The 19,196-nt window shown below is 31.5% G+C and overlaps 5 protein-coding genes across 5 annotated transcripts; all 5 read left to right on the top strand.

Annotated features, from left to right (window-relative positions):
• Nucleotides 1-208: 208 nt before the first annotated feature.
• On the top strand, nt 209-2,151 carry LOC124952282 (splicing factor ESS-2 homolog). The gene is made up of 2 exons (XM_047501885.1): nt 209-1,538; nt 1,627-2,151. Exons 1-2 carry the CDS (start codon nt 388-390, stop codon nt 1,931-1,933), a joined length of 1,458 nt encoding a protein of 485 aa, XP_047357841.1. The 5' UTR covers nt 209-387; the 3' UTR covers nt 1,934-2,151.
• Nucleotides 2,152-2,561: 410 nt separating this feature from the next.
• On the top strand, nt 2,562-4,865 carry LOC124952005. The gene is made up of 5 exons (XM_047501229.1): nt 2,562-2,706; nt 2,796-3,156; nt 3,242-3,786; nt 3,855-4,236; nt 4,333-4,865. The coding sequence occupies exons 1-5, from the start codon at nt 2,613-2,615 to the stop codon at nt 4,739-4,741; spliced, it is 1,791 nt and encodes a 596-aa protein (XP_047357185.1). The 5' UTR covers nt 2,562-2,612; the 3' UTR covers nt 4,742-4,865.
• Nucleotides 4,866-6,809: 1,944 nt separating this feature from the next.
• On the top strand, nt 6,810-9,478 carry LOC124952297 (uncharacterized threonine-rich GPI-anchored glycoprotein PJ4664.02-like). The gene is made up of 2 exons (XM_047501925.1): nt 6,810-7,140; nt 7,223-9,478. The coding sequence occupies exons 1-2, from the start codon at nt 6,820-6,822 to the stop codon at nt 9,461-9,463; spliced, it is 2,562 nt and encodes an 853-aa protein (XP_047357881.1). The 5' UTR covers nt 6,810-6,819; the 3' UTR covers nt 9,464-9,478.
• A 1,923-nt stretch (nt 9,479-11,401) lies between these two features.
• Nucleotides 11,402-14,083, top strand: LOC124952288 (probable GPI-anchored adhesin-like protein PGA55). Its single transcript, XM_047501891.1, has 2 exons — nt 11,402-11,733; nt 11,815-14,083. The coding sequence occupies exons 1-2, from the start codon at nt 11,413-11,415 to the stop codon at nt 14,050-14,052; spliced, it is 2,559 nt and encodes an 852-aa protein (XP_047357847.1). The 5' UTR covers nt 11,402-11,412; the 3' UTR covers nt 14,053-14,083.
• Nucleotides 14,084-14,455: 372 nt separating this feature from the next.
• LOC124952233 lies at nt 14,456-18,508 on the top strand. Its single transcript, XM_047501780.1, has 9 exons — nt 14,456-15,081; nt 15,629-16,078; nt 16,210-16,416; nt 16,545-16,778; nt 16,930-17,136; nt 17,274-17,480; nt 17,618-17,791; nt 17,929-18,091; nt 18,486-18,508. Exons 1-9 carry the CDS (start codon nt 15,022-15,024, stop codon nt 18,506-18,508), a joined length of 1,725 nt encoding a protein of 574 aa, XP_047357736.1. The 5' UTR covers nt 14,456-15,021.
• The last annotated feature ends 688 nt before the right edge of the window (nt 18,509-19,196 follow it).

Genomic DNA, 19,196 nt, shown 5'->3' with positions numbered 1-19,196 from the left:
ATAATAATTAATGATCGAACGATTGAATATTTTTAATAAAATCGATGACTTCGAAAAGATATGCATTATTTTTGAAATTTTTTAATACGTTACAAACTTCAGATTACTCGATAAATTCTGTCGGTAAAAAAGGAAACAGTTATTATTTGTCACGTCAGATGACGCTACGTCGAAGCAACATTAGCGCCAATAACGGGGGAATCTGGAAAAACTTAATGCTGTCAGCGCTCAACAGTGGTGAAATCATTAAACGAATTGCGTACCACTACATTTGATGCAAATAACTTTGACGTATATTCCGTTTATGTTGCAAGTTTTCTCGAAAAAAAAAACAATATTTATGTGTTAAACGTTTATGTGTTATGGTTATTGTATATAAAATAAATTATGGAAACTCCTGGATCTCGGGCACTCGAAGCTGCTAAAAATCTGAATGACTTGGCGATTTTTAAAAAACCAATTGGTGTTGCAAAGAAAAGTAAACACATTCATTCGAAAATTTTAGACGAAGATACATATATTGAAAAAATGGGAGAAATTATACAAAGAGATTTTTTCCCACATCTTGAAAAGCTTCAAGCTCAGAATCAATATTTGGATGCGTTAGAACAAAATGATGTGAAAAGAATGAGAGAACTTTATGAGAAATATAGTTCTGGTCGACCTGCTACGGAAAGACCTGCCAGTCCAGCTACATTTGAAACACCAATACGTAAGGATGAGTCAGAAGATGAACAGTTTAGATCTATAAAAGTGACCAGAGATATACCTTGTAAAACTGAGTCAAAGGAGAAAGATATAGAAGATAGAGTAGGTTTAGATACATTTTTAAGTATTAATACTAGCGAGGATAATGCAAGTTTTGAAGAAATGATGGTTGAAGCTGAGAGAAGACGTAAATTAAAATATGCATGGCTTTATGAAGCCGAAGAAAAATCAAATTTACTTACTGTAGAAAAATCTAACAACAGTTCTTTAGCCATTGAAAATGAAAATAAGAGACAACCGGTATTGGACACTTGGAATTACAAGAATAAAAATTATATTATGTATATTCCTGATGGTGTAGAATTAACACCGGATGAAAAGGTAGATTTAGCGAGAAGAAAACAAATGGTAATGCATGAGAATACACGACTGAGAATGAATCCATTCAATGAACAACAGAATAAAGAAACTATTAATGAATTGGCAAAACATCAGTCAAAAGTTAATGACGGTAAAATCGGGGTAGATGGAAAGGAAGTTGTAAAGAATGCAGGACCAACGGTGAATGGATATAGTTTTGTAGCTACACCTAGTCCTCGACCAGGAGAATGTGAAAGTCCATTGATGACATGGGGTGAAATTGAAGGAACTCCTTTTAGGTTAGATGGCGGTGATACCCCATTATTGAGAACTAGTCAAGGTCCTTCGTTCAGAATGGCAGAACCACCAAAAAGAGAACAGATCGCTTTACAATTAGCTGAGAAAGCCGGTGAACGACATAGAGATAGGAAGAATAAAGCACTCGAAGCAGCAAGAAAATCATTGGCGACGTAAGTATGAAAATGAACTGTGATGTTTCTATTTTAATTAGGCTTGAATCTTACGTTTTTATTATTTTACTTGATTTCCTTATTATAGACCTTCTCCAAGATCGACCATCGACCGGTTAAGTACAATGTCACCTGCTGCAAGAAGACTGGCAACTCAAAAGCTTCGTATTGCGCATACTCCTTCACCCCGAAGAGTTTCTTCATCGAGAACACCCTCTATAGGTATTAGGACACCGACTACACCTAGGGCAAATACACCATTAAAACGTGACACAGATTCAACATCGGAAAGAAGTAATGGTAGTAGTCGAAGATCGGACGGTCCTGTTCTAACAGACAATTTACTCAATTTACCACCGCAAAGACAAAGGGCTTCTGATTTCTTTAATAAGTGAATAAATAAAGACAAATATGTGGATTTAATACCGATGTTATAAACGATATTTTGCATACTGCAAATAAATAATATTACCATATTGGTGAATATAGAAAATGTACGAACCTTGTAAATACGAACTTTAATAATAATAATAAAATTATTGTATAATAGCGATTATTATAAATTAATACTATGTATGATAAACAACGAAATATAATGCTTTTAATTTTTCAATGAATGTCTCGATTTCTTTTTCAAATTTGCAACATTTCAACTAAAGCTTTGATAACAATTTTTCAAAAGATATTTCCTCCTTTATGTTCTCGTAATAAAATTTTTCTTACGATTTAATTTATTTGAATATGTCACGCATTGTATTCTATGTTCGGTCACGTTTTTTTACAACAAGGAAATAAAATACACCGATATCTCGATGATCCTTTTAATAATCAAGAAATATGCCGGAAGAAATTAAGAACGATAAACAAAATAATGTCCGTGAAAACCGGAAATGTATATAGTTATGAATAAAGACGAAGCAAAGACGCGGAATAAAATCACAACAACGAAATGAAACGAACGACATAATAAAAAATCATTGCAACATCCTTTCTTTCAATCGGATGGAATTCTTATATAAATGAGAGAAAAGAAGAGTAATAATCAAGTACAGAGTAAAAAGTAACTACGTGATAATGTCGTCGACTTGGATAAAGGGTTTAACGTTATTGCTCTTGGTTTCTTCTATCTTGGCTCAAGATGGATGCACTTGTGGCAGTCTTGGATCAGGTATTTGAATATTGAACTTTTATCATATATTGAATTTTAATCAAATGTACTTGTTTACGTTAATGCATTGAAACATATTAAATTATCAGGTAAAAATCCATGTAGCTGTAATGACATCGTCGTTCAAGCTGCTGAAGTGACGAAACCTATACAGTATCATGTATCACCAGAAGCAATAAACGAAGCTGTAACAATTCGTGAAGGTGGAAAATCAGGACATTCTGAAACGCAAACTAATACATTGATTATACCGGATTTCACAACTGTGTCTACACAATCGGACACTACTGTTACTAATGTAATTGATAATATCTTAAATCCAAGTAGTAGTATTTCTAATCCATCGATCAATCTAGAAGTCCCGAATAAATATTCTCCCTCCGAGTTGACCAGTGTCACCATTCAGACAGAACCTACTTCTTCGGATAAAAACGTTCAAATAGTACCCAGGTAGGTAAAGTGATATAAATTAAACATATCCAATGAGATTTTTCTTATATTAAGATAATAATTAATTCGAATGATCTTTCAACAGTTTCTCGCCTGTTAGTAATCTTTGCAACCCGTCGAGCAAACTAACGGCATTAACATTGGGAACACGCGTTAAAGTAACTCCTGCGTATCCTGTTAAAATGAAATGTTGTCGAGGTAGTCCTTATCAAGAATGTATTAAATACATATCGGGTATTCGCGGCAATCCTTCTAGCGTGACACATCATATCGGAACTCCTATCGGATTGCCTCAATCAGAATCCGGAATTGGAAGTTACGATACCTCTAGCATCACCAACGATATTCCTGCTCCTTTTGGAACTCCTAGCGGATTGTCTCCATTGGGATTCGGAAATGGAAATTATGGTGCCTCTAGGAATATCTATGATATTACTAATCCTTTCGGAACTCCTAATGGATTGTCTCAATCGGTATTCGGAAGTGGAAGTTACAGTACCTCTAGCATCATTAATGATATTCCTACTCCTTTTGTAACTACTATCGGATTGCCTCAATCTGAATTTGGAAACGGAGGTTACACTAGCTCTTATAAAATCTACAACACTCCTTTTGGAACTGTTCAAGGTGGTAAGTAACTTTTACGATAAATATTATCTTAATGAGAACAAAGATGATTTATCTATCAGATTTAATAGGAATTCCATCGCAACGTCGACCACAAGACCAATTACCAGCAGATCCCATATCATTGACTCTTGCTTATAAAAATCTGGTTGCACCACAAATATATTATAACAAAGGAAAGAAATTAATATCAGAGGGAAGTATATCGTTTGGACATAGAACATTGCCGATCGAAGCGAAGAAAGAAAAGAAATTGATTGATATACCCGAAGAAAAACTTGTTATCGTCGATAAGCCTATTGTTGAATTGAAACACTCTCCTGCGAGTTCTATAATGATCGGCGAGAACGACGACGAGGAAGATAATCTTGCCGAGCTTGAAGCTATGGAACGTGAAAACTTGGAACAGAGAGAACAAGTCAATCGCGTGAGAACGAATTTTTTAAGTTACGGGTAAGGAAAGAGTAATACGAGATAAATAGAATCGAAGATATATCTAATTTTTATAATTATCATTAAAATTTGATTACGTCATTTCAATTATTTCAGAGACGTAGGTTACCGACCAATCGATATAAACGTTGTCGAGTCAGGCCTCGCCACAAACACACCTTCGATAAATCCTCAAGGAATAGACCAAAGGAATGTACCAAATGGAGAAGAAAATGGCGTAGGTGGAAAATTAATTGGAACAAATGTAGGATATAAATCAACAGGATCTTGCGGACCCATTGGACCTCCTTTACCAGGTTATATACCAGGATCTATAATAATTAAAAACGATGTCGAAACAGAGACACCAAGAGACATTGAAGAGATTGACACGAATACTTATAATTACAATGTCGATAACATTGAAATCAACGAGGACAACCAATTTGGCCCAGAATCAGGAATCATTGCTAGATTACGCAATGCAGCACGAAAACATTCGGTATCGTCCTTGTGCTTTAAATGATGACCTACCTTAGCCCGCTTAAATTTATAGAAAAATTCTAATTGTCTGTTAAATATCAAACGTATCGTTTGAAATCTTTATTGTGCCATTTCGCTTCGAGTATAAGATATTTACTTTAAACATATGATACATTTAGTAAATGTATATATATATATATATATATATATATTAAAATAAAACATTATTTATGATATCTATAAAAATTAATTTAATAATTACATGCCAATACCTATTCTCCTCTCTCAAAAACCATTGGAAATAATATATCTTCGAATAATTATATTCAGATTATACGATAACTAAACGTTTTACGTATTAAAATAATTTTCAAAGTATCCAGATATATATTAGTAGGCATATATATATATATATATATATATATATAAAAGATGAATTTTAGTTGATTTTCAAAGGACTGTTTAAGAGTCAAGCCGATTTGTAACGCGAACAAACTCATCCACGAAGATCCTCCTCTTATGTTTGCGTACATCGAAATTTATGGTCTGCCTTCGACTTCCTTAACCTAAAGCACGGCTGTCAACGCATCATAAAACGCTACGGCCGAGAAAAGGGAATCCGCGTGCTGGTTCGAGACCACATGGCAGAACACGATGATTGTCTCGAAGGAAGCATAATGTATCCATGAAAGAGAGAGAGGGAGAGAGAGAGAGAGAGAAAGAGATAGAGAGAGAGAAAGGCGGCCGTCTTTCTATTTAAAGAATCTCCAAAGCTAGGCCCAGGGCATGACCTTACTGTGAGAATATTTTGTCTTTTTCCTTCTTTTCTCTCTCTCTCTCTCTCTCTCTCTCTCTCTCTTTTTCTCTCCTTCAAACCACGTAGATGAACTTTACGATACGCCGTTCTTTTAGTGTTAGTAACATGATTTGTTTCATTTACATATGCTACTGTAAATTGTCGTATCGTCGTGAATAAATCACTTCGCGTGAAATAATATCTTGAGGTTTAATTAATGGATGTTTGAAGGTACTGAATGAAATATATATTCATTAATTATGTATTCACTCTGAAACGTAACAATGAAAAATCATCGACTTTCGTATGGCTGGTACTCATTGATTTGGTATTTCAAAAAATTATTTATCAATATTTTAAATAAATAATCAATATTTATAATAAATAATCAGTAGGTAATATAAGTGATCAGTATTACATCGATCGATATAAAGATCGTCAGTATTTTAATATTTTTGCAAATATAATAATTCGTCAGGATTTTAAATGACATAACTAGTATTTACAATAAACTAAGACGCTGTTCTGACATTTAATTATTTATATTAACCAGTTATATTACGTACCCATAGTCTATTATAAATATCGATCTAAATATTCACATATACTGATAATTTATTTTAAAAAATCTCAGAGAAAAAAAATTAAATTACAAATCACTATAATAGGTAAAAGATACGTGCCATAACAAGATTGCAGACAATATTTACTCCCAATTTCTAGCAATGTAAGTTATTAAATATTTTTTCGCAAAAATGCACTCATATATCATACGTGGAAAATCAAGAGATTTTTATCTGTTTACGAAATATCAAATTAAGTTAAAAGTCACGAATACAATTCTTTTGATTATTGTATTACTTCTTCTTTAATAAACAAACAAAAAATTATCACATTTACGAAGATATAAACGAAAATATATACAATAAACATGATAAGTAAAAGTATGTTACAAAAGTTCATTGATTATCCCATGCCTTAAATTTTCATAATAAACAAGGATACTTGCCGTAAATGTACGATGTTATATTAATTTTAATCTCTCATTATGACGGAAGAACGTGAATAAGAACGATGTGACAACACAAGATAAAAAATAGAACCAACGTGAGAAATCTCGTAAAAGATTAATCTCTTATTAATCGAAAATAAGTGACGATTGCAATATTATCATTATGTTCTATGTTACGATTTATTATCTTTGATGTTGTTAAGATATCGCACGAGCATCGTGCCAAATCTCGATCTGAATTTATAAATCTCCAACTATATAAAGCAGTTCTTTTCTTTCCAAAAACATAACGAGTTTGAAATCGTAAAGTAAAATGTCGAGGATAGCGAATACGATATTCCCCATCTTCTTCTTCATCTTTTTGTCCGTTTCGACTCGGACAACGCTTGGGGAAGATAGTTCGGATCTAAATGATAAATTCTACAGTTCCGTAGAACCAGGAAGATCACTTCAAGATGAGCAAGAAAACACAAAAGATACTACCGATAACATAGATCTATCGATGCAGCAGACAAATATACAAAACGTTAAAGAAAAGAATGAATCGTTTAAAGAAGAAGGACAGGATATGATCGATTTTTCTGACAACAATGAGACTTTAATAAGCAAAAATAATGAAGAAGTAAATAACGAGGTAAGTGTAATTATTTCTGATCATATATTGAAATGAACGAAATTATAAATTCAGGAAAAATTTGTTTTTTTTTTATAAATAGAATGAACGTGCTGTTATGATACAACATTTAGAAGAATTAATAGAGAATTTATCGGAATATATGAAGAAAAAAGATAAGGAACAACAGACCCACGATAAAATTGAACAAGTATACAAGAAAAGAGAAATTGAAACACGAAACAGATTACCAAAACGTCAAGTAATTTCTACTGATGGATGTTTACTAACGGATGTAATTCCAACGGCAGTAACATCGGTGTCATCGTCATCATCATCATCATCATCATCAACATCATCATCATCATCGTCAATGTCAATGGCAACAGCATCGTCATCAGAATCATCGTCATCGTTTAGTTTTCCAACGCCTTTACCACTGGAAGTTTTGAAGCAGATAGAGTGTACCGCTGAAGCGATTGAATACGGACACCCTCATTTATTAAGTACAATAGTGCAAGAAATTTTATGCGAAGTAAAGAAACTGCTGCATTATCTGTTGCACGCGTTTCTCAATTTGTTGAGTGAAATCTCAATTGGACCACAGAATAATTTATTGGAAGCTGACGTCGGTTCGACTTTTGTTGAATTCTTAAAGCGTGCCCCAGTGATAGTGGAAGAATTATTGAAGGAACCACAACATCTGCTCGCTTTACCAGAGATTTTAATAAATGCTATACCATTAGAAGACATCGTTCTGACGATCAACAGATTGAAGGAAGATTTTCTACTTCTCTTGGAACGTATTTATCCGGCTTTTTCTCAACTATTTGAAAGAATCATCACAATAAAAGGAAAGGAAATTGACATCATCTTATCTTACGTCGATGCATTCAAGACGTTTTTCTTAAATTTGATCACGAGTTTTACAACGAGTGCCGATATATTGCTAAGTGATGTGCAAATTGGACCGACCTTTATAAATTTCGTTAAAGCTGTTTACGATGGTTATCAAGCGTCTGGTATCCAAGAAACATTTATCAATAGTCAGTCACCGGTTACCATTTTGTCGGAACAAGACGAAGTCTTACCCGTAATACCGCTATCATCACAGTCTACTACCTCTGCTGCTGTAACCACCACTTCTACAAGCGAAGCAGAAATTGTACCCATTCAAGAACCACTAATTCCATCTGTCCCAGTGCCTTCTAGTGAAGTTAGTACGTCTTCTTCAACCTCGACAACTACTGTTGTTAGTGAACCGAAAATCTTGATCGAAGAAATTCCATCGACCATAACCACAACGACGACGACAACAGCTGCAGCGGCAGCAACAGCAGCAACAGGAGCAGTAGCAACGACATCAGCAGCCAGCTCCTCTTCCTCCAATTTATTAAGTCCAATCTCAAATATCGACACTACCGACGTAGTGTCTTCTTCATCGAGTTCTTCCTCATCCACTTCAAGTGTCTCAACTCTGCCAGAATTAGACGAAACAGTTGCTTCCACAGCGACATCATCCAGTTCTTCATCTTCCACATTACCAGAATTATCCAAAGCATTAGTCGAACCATCCTTTTTATCACGCGTGATACCAATAATTTCATCAATTTCAAGTAGAACAAAAGATCTAACTAGTGCCACTTCTTCAGCAATTTCAGATGGAAATCTCTTGACTGATACTACTGCTTCTTCATCCTCTGCTTCTTCCTCTTCCTCTAGCTCCTTGTTATCGAGCATTAACCCAGTAATTTCCACTGTTTCACCTTCATTAACATCAAGCAGTGCTTCCAGCAGTGCCTCCTCTAGTTTCATTGATAATTATGCATCCCCAATTACTCGTATAGAAAACATTCTTCCAGTAACTAGCACAAGTTCGGCAAGTAGTTCTTCCGCAGTCAGTACGTCTTCTAATCCTACAATAATTGTTCCTTCATCGCCAATTCTAAATCCTTATAGAAGAAAGTTTCAAGTAAGTTCTGCTGTTCCTGCTGTTACAAGTTTATTAGCAACAACTTCTACACCAGAGTCTTCAGGAATCTCTTCTAGTAGCCTCTCAGAATTCCCATTGAAACTAAAATGGCCAGTGACTTTACCCAGAAACAAAGTTATTGCCGCTATTGGTAACAATAATCTCGTACCAGGAGACATTGTTCTCATGACCTTAAAGTCAAATAAAACATACTTCAGTCGTATCACTGACGAAGTCAGCCCACTAACATTCGAGTTTCTTAAACCTAGAATGTTTTCAGGAGTTTTGAATACTTTCGGCAGAATTTGGAAACTCGTTCCAGGAGATTTCAATGATATTAATTGTGAATCTCTCTTCAATAGTATATATTAATCGAATATATACAATAAACATAATTAATATATATAATTAATACAAGTTAACAATGATTGTTACATCGAATTTTATGAAATAAATAAATAAAGATCTATTTTTTTAACATATATTATTCATTCTATATATACATTCTTATGGTCTGTGACGCAAACCTTTTTTTCCTTATCCTTTGGATAAAATTCAAAATGTATGATAATAATTAAACAATTAAACATTTTCAACAAAATTATTCTCTAAGCAATTAAGCAAATTGGATCGTTCTTTATCGAGACACGTAAAACTGTAGTACGAAATCATATAATTAATTCGATCAAATATAATAATACCTCTAAGTTCATATTTTCTAGTACCAAATGGAATATTTATTCACTAATTAAATATTCATTCTCAAACATTTCCATAAAAAATAATCGATTTTCTTATAGTTGCTATTTATTGGATAAGAATGACTACAAAGTTTTAATCAGTATATTAAATAAATGAAAAGTATTTATAATAAGACATCACAATACTTACTATAAATATTACTCCAAATAATCCAAATTTGTCAATATTTTTATTAAAATATTTGTGAATATTAAAATAATTTGTCAGTATTTTAAATAGATGGCCAGTAATTCTAATAAATCAAGACGCAATCCTGATACTTAATTATTTATAATGACCAGTTATATTACGAAACTGATATTTTATTATAAATAATAAACAAAATATACACGTTTCTTGAAAAAGTTAGAAAAAAATTCGAAGAGATCATTCAATGTATCGTAACAAACAAGTTTAGCAAATTACAATGACAAGTTTCGAATTAAAAAAGAGATCATACCTTTTATGTGTATATTTGTTTGTGTTTGTGCATATAGAAAAGCGTAATTAGAAAAGTAAAGTATATTTACGGATTTCTTTGTTCTCTTTAATGGAAACATATAGTATTACGAAATGAAATGGAAAAAAAGGATAGGAAATTTAAATATTTGTTGTTTGAAAAATGGATGTGTAAAAAGCCGTACAAAAGATGTTCGTATCGAAATCAATCAGTAAAATCTCGAACGATGATCGAACAAAGTTTGAATATGACATCGACAATTAAAATATTTTCGTGAATTTATATAATTTCTTTTTAGTGTTCGAATACGATCGGATAAAGAAGAATGGTTATATCAATATATGTACATAATGATGTGGAAATAATTATGTTTTAAAATATCTTGTTTGATATAAGATACGCGTCATCACAAAATGACAAAAAATACTTATACACAACCTCCAATAAGGTAAATTATCAAATATTTTTTTCTTATCTCTTTCTATATATAGAAAAAATTAATTGAAAAACAAAACGAATAAAACTAAATTACATTTACATTCAAATATCTCACGTTTAAATTCAAAAGATTTCCACCTGCCTACGAGATATCAAACTAAGTTAAAAGTCACGATTATAATTTCTTTCATATATTATTATTGCACTGTTTTACCTTTAATATACAAACAAAACATTATCAAATGGATATTTATGAAAATATCAATAAAAATATGTGTAATAAAAATGGCACGTAAAAATGTGGTACAAAATTTCATTGATTAACCTATCCCTTGAATTCTCATAATAAACAAGGATACTTACCGTAAACGTATGATGTTATATCAATTTTGATCTCTCATTTTGAAGGAAAAACGTGATTGAGAATAATGAGTTAAACGAAGATAAAAAAACAACGTGAGAAATCTCATAAAAGATTAATCTAATATAAACGTCTTAATCGAATATAAACGACGATTGTAATGTTATTATCATTTTCTGTGTTATGACTTATTATCTCTGATATTATTAAGATACCGCACGATCATCGTGCCAAATCTCGAGCTGGGATTGTAAATCTTCGACTATATAAAGCAGTTCTTTTCTTTCCAAAAACATAACGAGTTTGAAATCGTAAAGTAAAATGTCGAGGATAGCGAATACGATATTCCCCATCTTCTTCTTCATCTTTTTGTCCGTTTCGACTCGGACAACGCTTGGGGAAGATAGTTCGGATCTAAATGATAAATTCTACAGTTTCGTAGAACCAGGAAGATCACTTCAAGATGAGCAAGAAAACACAAAAGATACTACCGATAACATAGATCTATCGATGCAGCAGACAAATATACAAAACGTTAAAGAAAAGAATGAATCGTTTAAAGAAGAAGGACAGGATATGATCGATTTTTCTGACAACAATGAGACTTTAATAAACAAAAATAATGAAGAAGTAAATAACGAGGTGAGTGTAATTATTTCTGATCATATATTGAAATGAACGAAATTATAAATTCAGGAAAAATTTGTTTTTTTTTATAAATAGAATGAACGTGCTGTTATGATACAACATTTAGAAGAATTAATAAAGAATTTATCGGAATATATGAAGAAAAAAGATAAGGAACAACAGACCCACGATAAAATTGAACAAGTATACAAGAAAAGAGAAATTGAAACACGAAACAGATTACCAAAACGTCAAGTAATTTCTACTGATGGATGTTTACTAACGGATGTAATTCCAACGGCAGTAACATCGGTGTCATCGTCATCATCATCATCATCATCATCATCATCATCATCATCGTCAATGTCAATGGCAACAGCATCGTCATCAGAATCATCGTCATCGTTTAGTTTTCCAACGCCTTTACCACTGGAAGTTTTGAAGCAGATAGAGTGTGCCGCTGAAGCGATTGAATACGGACACCCTCATTTATTAAGTACAATAGTGCAAGAAATTTTATGCGAAGTAAAGAAACTGCTGCATTATCTGTTGCACGCGTTTCTCAATTTGTTGAGTGAAATCTCAATTGGACCACAGAATAATTTATTGGAAGCTGACGTCGGTTCGACTTTTGTTGAATTCTTAAAGCGTGCCCCAGTGATAGTGGAAGAATTATTGAAGGAACCACAACATCTGCTCGCTTTACCAGAGATTTTAATAAATGCTATACCATTAGAAGACATCGTTCTGACGATCAACAGATTGAAGGAAGATTTTCTACTTCTCTTGGAACGTATTTATCCGGCTTTTTCTCAACTATTTGAAAGAATCATCACAATAAAAGGAAAGGAAATTGACATCATCTTATCTTACGTCGATGCATTCAAGACGTTTTTCTTAAATTTGATCACGAGTTTTACAACGAGTGCCGATATATTGCTAAGTGATGTGCAAATTGGACCGACCTTTATAAATTTCGTTAAAGCTGTTTACGATGGTTATCAAGCGTCTGGTATCCAAGAAACATTTATCAATAGTCAGTCACCGGTTACCATTTTGTCGGAACAAGACGAAGTCTTACCCGTAATACCGCTATCATCACAGTCTACTACCTCTGCTGCTGTAACCACCACTTCTACAAGCGAAGCAGAAATTGTACCCATTCAAGAACCACTAATTCCATCTGTCCCAGTGCCTTCTAGTGAAGTTAGTACGTCTTCTTCAACCTCGACAACTACTGTTGTTAGTGAACCGAAAATCTTGATCGAAGAAATTCCATCGACCATAACCACAACGACGACGACAACAGCTGCAGCGGCAGCAACAGCAGCAACAGGAGCAGTAGCAACGACATCAGCAGCCAGCTCCTCTTCCTCCAATTTATTAAGTCCAATCTCAAATATCGACACTACCGACGTAGTGTCTTCTTCATCGAGTTCTTCCTCATCCACTTCAAGTGTCTCAACTCTGCCAGAATTAGACGAAACAGTTGCTTCCACAGCGACATCATCCAGTTCTTCATCTTCCACATTACCAGAATTATCCAAAGCATTAGTCGAACCATCCTTTTTATCACGCGTGATACCAATAATTTCATCAATTTCAAGTAGAACAAAAGATCTAACTAGTGCCACTTCTTCAGCAATTTCAGATGGAAATCTCTTGACTGATACTACTGCTTCTTCATCCTCTGCTTCTTCCTCTTCCTCTAGCTCCTTGTTATCGAGCATTAACCCAGTAATTTCCACTGTTTCACCTTCATTAACATCAAGCAGTGCTTCCAGCAGTGCCTCCTCTAGTTTCATTGATAATTATGCATCCCCAATTACTCGTATAGAAAACATTCTTCCAGTAACTAGCACAAGTTCGGCAAGTAGTTCTTCCGCAGTCAGTACGTCTTCTAATCCTACAATAATTGTTCCTTCATCGCCAATTCTAAATCCTTATAGAAGAAAGTTTCAAGTAAGTTCTGCTGTTCCTGCTGTTACAAGTTTATTAGCAACAACTTCTACACCAGAGTCTTCAGGAATCTCTTCTAGTAGCCTCTCAGAATTCCCTTTGAAACTAAAATGGCCAGTGACTTTACCCAGAAACAAAGTTATTGCCGCTATTGGTAACAATAATCTCATACCAGGAGACATTGTCCTCATGACCTTAAAGTCAAATAAAACATACTTCAGTCGTATCACTGATGAAGTCAGCCCACTAACATTCGAGTTTCTTAAACCTAGAATGTTTTCAGGAGTTTTGAATACTTTCGGCAGAATTTGGAAACTCGTTCCAGGAGATTTCAATGATATTAATTGTGAATCTCTCTTCAGTGGTATTTATTAACTTTCAATGATATATATTAATCTTTAATGGTATATATTGATCGAATTTATAAAATAAACATAAATATTTTTATAGATTGTTATCACTAATATTATGAAACAAATAAATAAAAATCTATTTTTGCATCATATATTGTATATTCTATATACTTTCTTATAATCTGCAATGCAAATCTCTTATTCTTTTTTTTTTTTTTTTTAATTAATATCCACAGCGTGTAATAGAAAGAATACAGACATACACATATATATTTCTAAGAAAATTATTCTCTAAACTCTTAGGTGAATAGATTTATTCTTTATCGAATTATATAAGATTATAGTACAAAAATATATAATTAATTCCATTTATAAAAAGACAGAAAATTAAATATATAATATTTTGATAAGAAATTTTCCGTTCTGTTAACGATATTTAATAGATAAGACATCTGTTATTATTGAAATGATTACTTTGCTTATGTAATCCAATAGAACTGTGTATAGTATATTTATATTTAAATTATGGTTTTCATTAGTAAGTTGATTATTAATAAAATCAAGATTAATTAAATAAAGAACGATAAAATGCTGGCTGAAGAAATTAATTCTAAAATGTCTACGTAAGATTCTACAAAAAAAATTATATAAAAGACGGAAATCATAATGATAACTAATAAGAATACGTGATGAAAAGAACGAAATATTTGATAATTTAACAAAAACATAATAAAAACGAAAAGAATACACACACGAATAAAAACTTACGGATAAGTACTATGCAAAGCTATGAAAACATTTCTGTTTTTTCGATACATTTAACGCAAGTGTTTCAAATTGATACTCCATATAACCAAATTTATAATCATTAAAAAAGATTTAGCAGAATGTTAAATATATGCGTTATTGACAAAGTTAGTATATAAGAGAGATGACGTTGAAGACCGTCAAAATACTTTAAAAGGGGTTTTTGATCAGAATCAACGGAATCATGGCACGAAGTACTTTTTTAACAGTCTTATTGGCATCTACCATCTTGGCATATGTACAGGTAAGCTCATTTTGACTGTACAATTATAATAAAATATCAGATTTATGATTAATAAAAACATAGAGAGAATAAAGTTCAATACGTTGTTTTTCTTTTCTTTCTTTCTTCCTTTTTTTTTTCTTATCATGTTAACATATAGTTTATCGATCAGGAATATATTCAGATGTTGCATTCAACTTATGTACCCAATTATTAAAATGTATAAGTCATTGTTACTTAATACTTAATACTTAATACTTAATACTTAATACTTAATACTCTTTATTGTCTCGTATAATATTTTGTATTTAATTTTAATATTATCACAATTTTTTGAAACTTTTTGAAATATTTTAAAATAAAGACTTTAATTTAATTATGAACAGATAGCCCGTGTAAAAAACGCATTACATATTCTTTTATATATATATATATATATATATATATATATATATATATATATATATAAAATAGACACTCTCACAATGTGTCTTAATAATATAATACTTACTTATAAGATAAACATATGTAAGATATAAATAAAAATTCGTTGATATCATTATCATAGACTAATCCCGTATCTGGCAACGTTTTAAACACAGTAATTATACCGAATGAATTACTCGAGCCCGAAATATCTGTATTCCAAAATAATTTAAAAGAAACATGGACAAACGTGAAGAATACGATACAAGAAAAAATCAAGGAATTGGTTGAGGATTCCTCAATCAGCAATGACTTCTTAAATACCGTCGAAACGTTGATCCATAAACTCAAACTAACGATTGAAGAAAGTATTGAAGGTAGTGATAAACTTAAGGATCCCGAACCATCTAAAAATGAACTAGTGTATAGTTGGGTTGAACATCAGAAAACATTTGAGGAACAATATGAAGAAATGAAAAATTTTAATGTGCAAGCGATCAGCGATGAAATTAAAAATGCAATAAAAAAAACAAAAGCAGCTGTACAAATCGCTATAGATATTGTTCGCGCGCGAATAGAAAATGTTGAAAAGGTATAATAATACGGTAAACACAATAGATCATAGATCAATCAATTAATATTGAACATGTGGATGTATTCGTATTGGATAATAATCTTTTTTTCTTTTTTCTTTTTATTTTATTAAATTTTAATTTTCATTAGAACAACGATAAGGAAATAGTAATAGAATATGATGACGATGGTCTTAAAATTAACGACAAGGTACGGCAAAGTTGGAACGAATTCAAGAACCAGCTTAAGGAAAAAATATTGAACAATCCTAAAGTAAAAGATATTGTCGAGAAAACTAACAAGATGATCGAAGAAATTAAAAATGATCTGGAAAATATTATTGGCGCTATTGACAAAGTATGTATTAAAGATATAAATATCTACGAAACATACAAGACAAAATTAATTAAATGCGTTTTCCTACATCTATTATACAATAATTGATTTGTTTGTTCTCTTTTTCTTCTTTTTTCCATTATCACTAGACCAGATATTTTGAAGAGAAAAAGGACGATTTCGCGAATTACAATTGGAAAGAAAGATCAAAGAAAACTTTGGAGAACTTAAAAAAGAAACTTGAAGAAAACTTGAAGGATAATTTGAACAAACCCAAAATACAAGCAATCATCAAGAAAACTAATAAAACGATCGAAAATACTAAAGATACCATCAAGAAAATTATAGAATCTATTAGAAACAGCAACAACAAAAATCTCAAGGTATATAATAATGCTATAATATATCTACGATACATACATAATCAAATTCATTAGAAAAATTAATTAAACATATATTTCTACACCTATTGAACAATAATTGATTTGCTCGTTAGTTTTGATTTTTTTTTTCACTTTTTCTTTTCTTTATTAGCAATCAGAAAATCCTGTAAATGAAGAAGAATTAAAAGATGGCGAAAAGGATGATCTTGAATTTAATGTTTTTGGAATATCAGTAAAGGAAGCTTGGAATGACTTCAAGAAACATTTTGACGATAAATTGAAGAAAATTTTAAACAATCCTGAGGTAAAAGAAATCTTCGAGGCTTTAAAAAAAGATATCGAAAAGATGTTTCCCAAGGTATGTATTAACAACATAACATATTTATGATACATAGGCGATCAAATTAATTAGACATGTATTTCTATACCTATTGAACAATAATCGATTTGCTCATTAGTTTTCTTTTTTTTTTTCACTTTTTTTTTCTTTATTAGCAATCAGAAAATCCTGAAAATGAAGAAGAATTAAAAGATGGCGGAATAGAAGATCTTGAATCTGATGTTTTTGGAAAAACAGTAAAGGAAGCTTGGAATGATTTCAAGAAACATGTTGACGATAAATTGAAGGAAATTTTGAATAATCCCAAGGTAAAAGAAATCTTCGAGGCTTTAAAAAAAGAAATCGAAAAGAGGTTTTCCAAGGTATGTATTAACAACATAACATATTTATGATACATATGCGATTAAATTAATTGGACATGTATTTCTATACTTATTGAACAATAATCGATTTGCTCGTTAGTTTTCATTTTTTTTTAACTTTTTCGTTTCTTTATTAGCAATTAGAAAATCTTGAAAATTATGAATTTGATGTTTTTGGAAAATCAGTAAAGGAAGCTTGGAATGACTTCAAGAAACATTTTGACGATAAATTGAAGAAAATTTTGAACAATCCTGAGGTAAAAGAAATCTTCGAGGCTTTAAAAGAAGAAATAAAAAAGAGGTTTCCCAAGGTATGTATTAACAACATAACATATTTATGATACATATGCGATTAAATTAATTAGACATGTATTTCTATATTTATTGAACAATAATCGATTTGCTCGTTAGTTTTCATTGTTTTTTCACTTTTTCTTTTCTTTATTAGCAACTAGAAAATCTTGAAAATCATGAATTTGAAGGTTTTGGAAAATCAATAAAGGAAACTTGGAATGACTTCAAGAAACATTTTAACGATAAATTGAAGAAATTGTTGAATAATCCGAAAATAAAGGAAATTATTGAGGAAGGTGAAAAGGCAGTCAAACAAGGTAAAAACTCCGTCAAGGAAATCATTGAATCTATTCATAATCAAATTAAAAAAATCAAGAATTAATTTGCAAATTATGATGGACATATATATATATATATGTATTACATATAGTATCGTTCATCGATATTATCATGAAATATGATCAATACGAACAATGAATATGTATTCATTTTTAAAAAATTAAACAATAAAGTTTAACTATTGTTTTCATCTAATTTGAAGACTTTCATTTTTCTCTAAAGCATTATTATATATGTGTGTGTGTGTGTATGTGTATAAAGGAAAAGAAAAATTAAAAGAAAACAGACTTCTAAAAAGAGAACTATATTTTTCGATACAAAAAAACGAAATCATCATTACATATAATATTAACTAGAAATTCCCTTATATAGATAAGATTATATTATATGAGTAAGGTTCATTGCATCTGATATTATTTCAAATATTAAATTTATTTCTAATATTACCGAAAATATCTTTAATCGAAATTAACGTAATATATGATTAATGAAATATATCATAAAAATAAAACTTTTTGCTTAAGATCAGTTCAAATAATGTTTTCGAATGAAAGAGAGGGATATAATAAGAGAAAGAAAAATTATAAGATTTATACGATACAAGTTGAAATGTTCGCGAGGTCAAGGTTTTTATAAAGACAAAGATAAACCGAGAATACCAAATACATTTGTACATACATGTATACGAGACGTATACGAGATGCGTACGAGCACGTATACGAGACAAAGACAGAGACAGAGAGAGGAAAAGAGAGAGAGAGAGAGAGAGAGAGAGAGAGAGAGAGAGAGAGAGAGAGAGAGAGAGAGAGAGAGAGAGAAAGAGGACAGAAAATTATTTCACAATTACATACATATATATGTCGATAGCGTAAGAGTTGAATAGACAAAATTATATGTTTGATAACGAGACGCATCGATGAAGATTTTTCCGTAGAACCTTGTCCTCGGAAAAAACTCTACCATTATTCACCCAAGTGCACTTTACTCTATTGATAAAAATATATAAATACAAATAAATATATATATATATATATGTATGTATTTACGTATATATGTTTTTGTGTTAGCAAAGTATCAAAGTAT

Source organism: Vespa velutina, chromosome 10, assembly GCF_912470025.1.
Source record: "Vespa velutina chromosome 10, iVesVel2.1, whole genome shotgun sequence".
In the NCBI taxonomy this organism is placed as follows: Eukaryota; Metazoa; Arthropoda; class Insecta; order Hymenoptera; family Vespidae; genus Vespa; species Vespa velutina.
The sequence above is the reverse complement of the archived record's forward strand: the minus strand, read 5'-3'. Positions and strand labels throughout refer to the sequence as shown.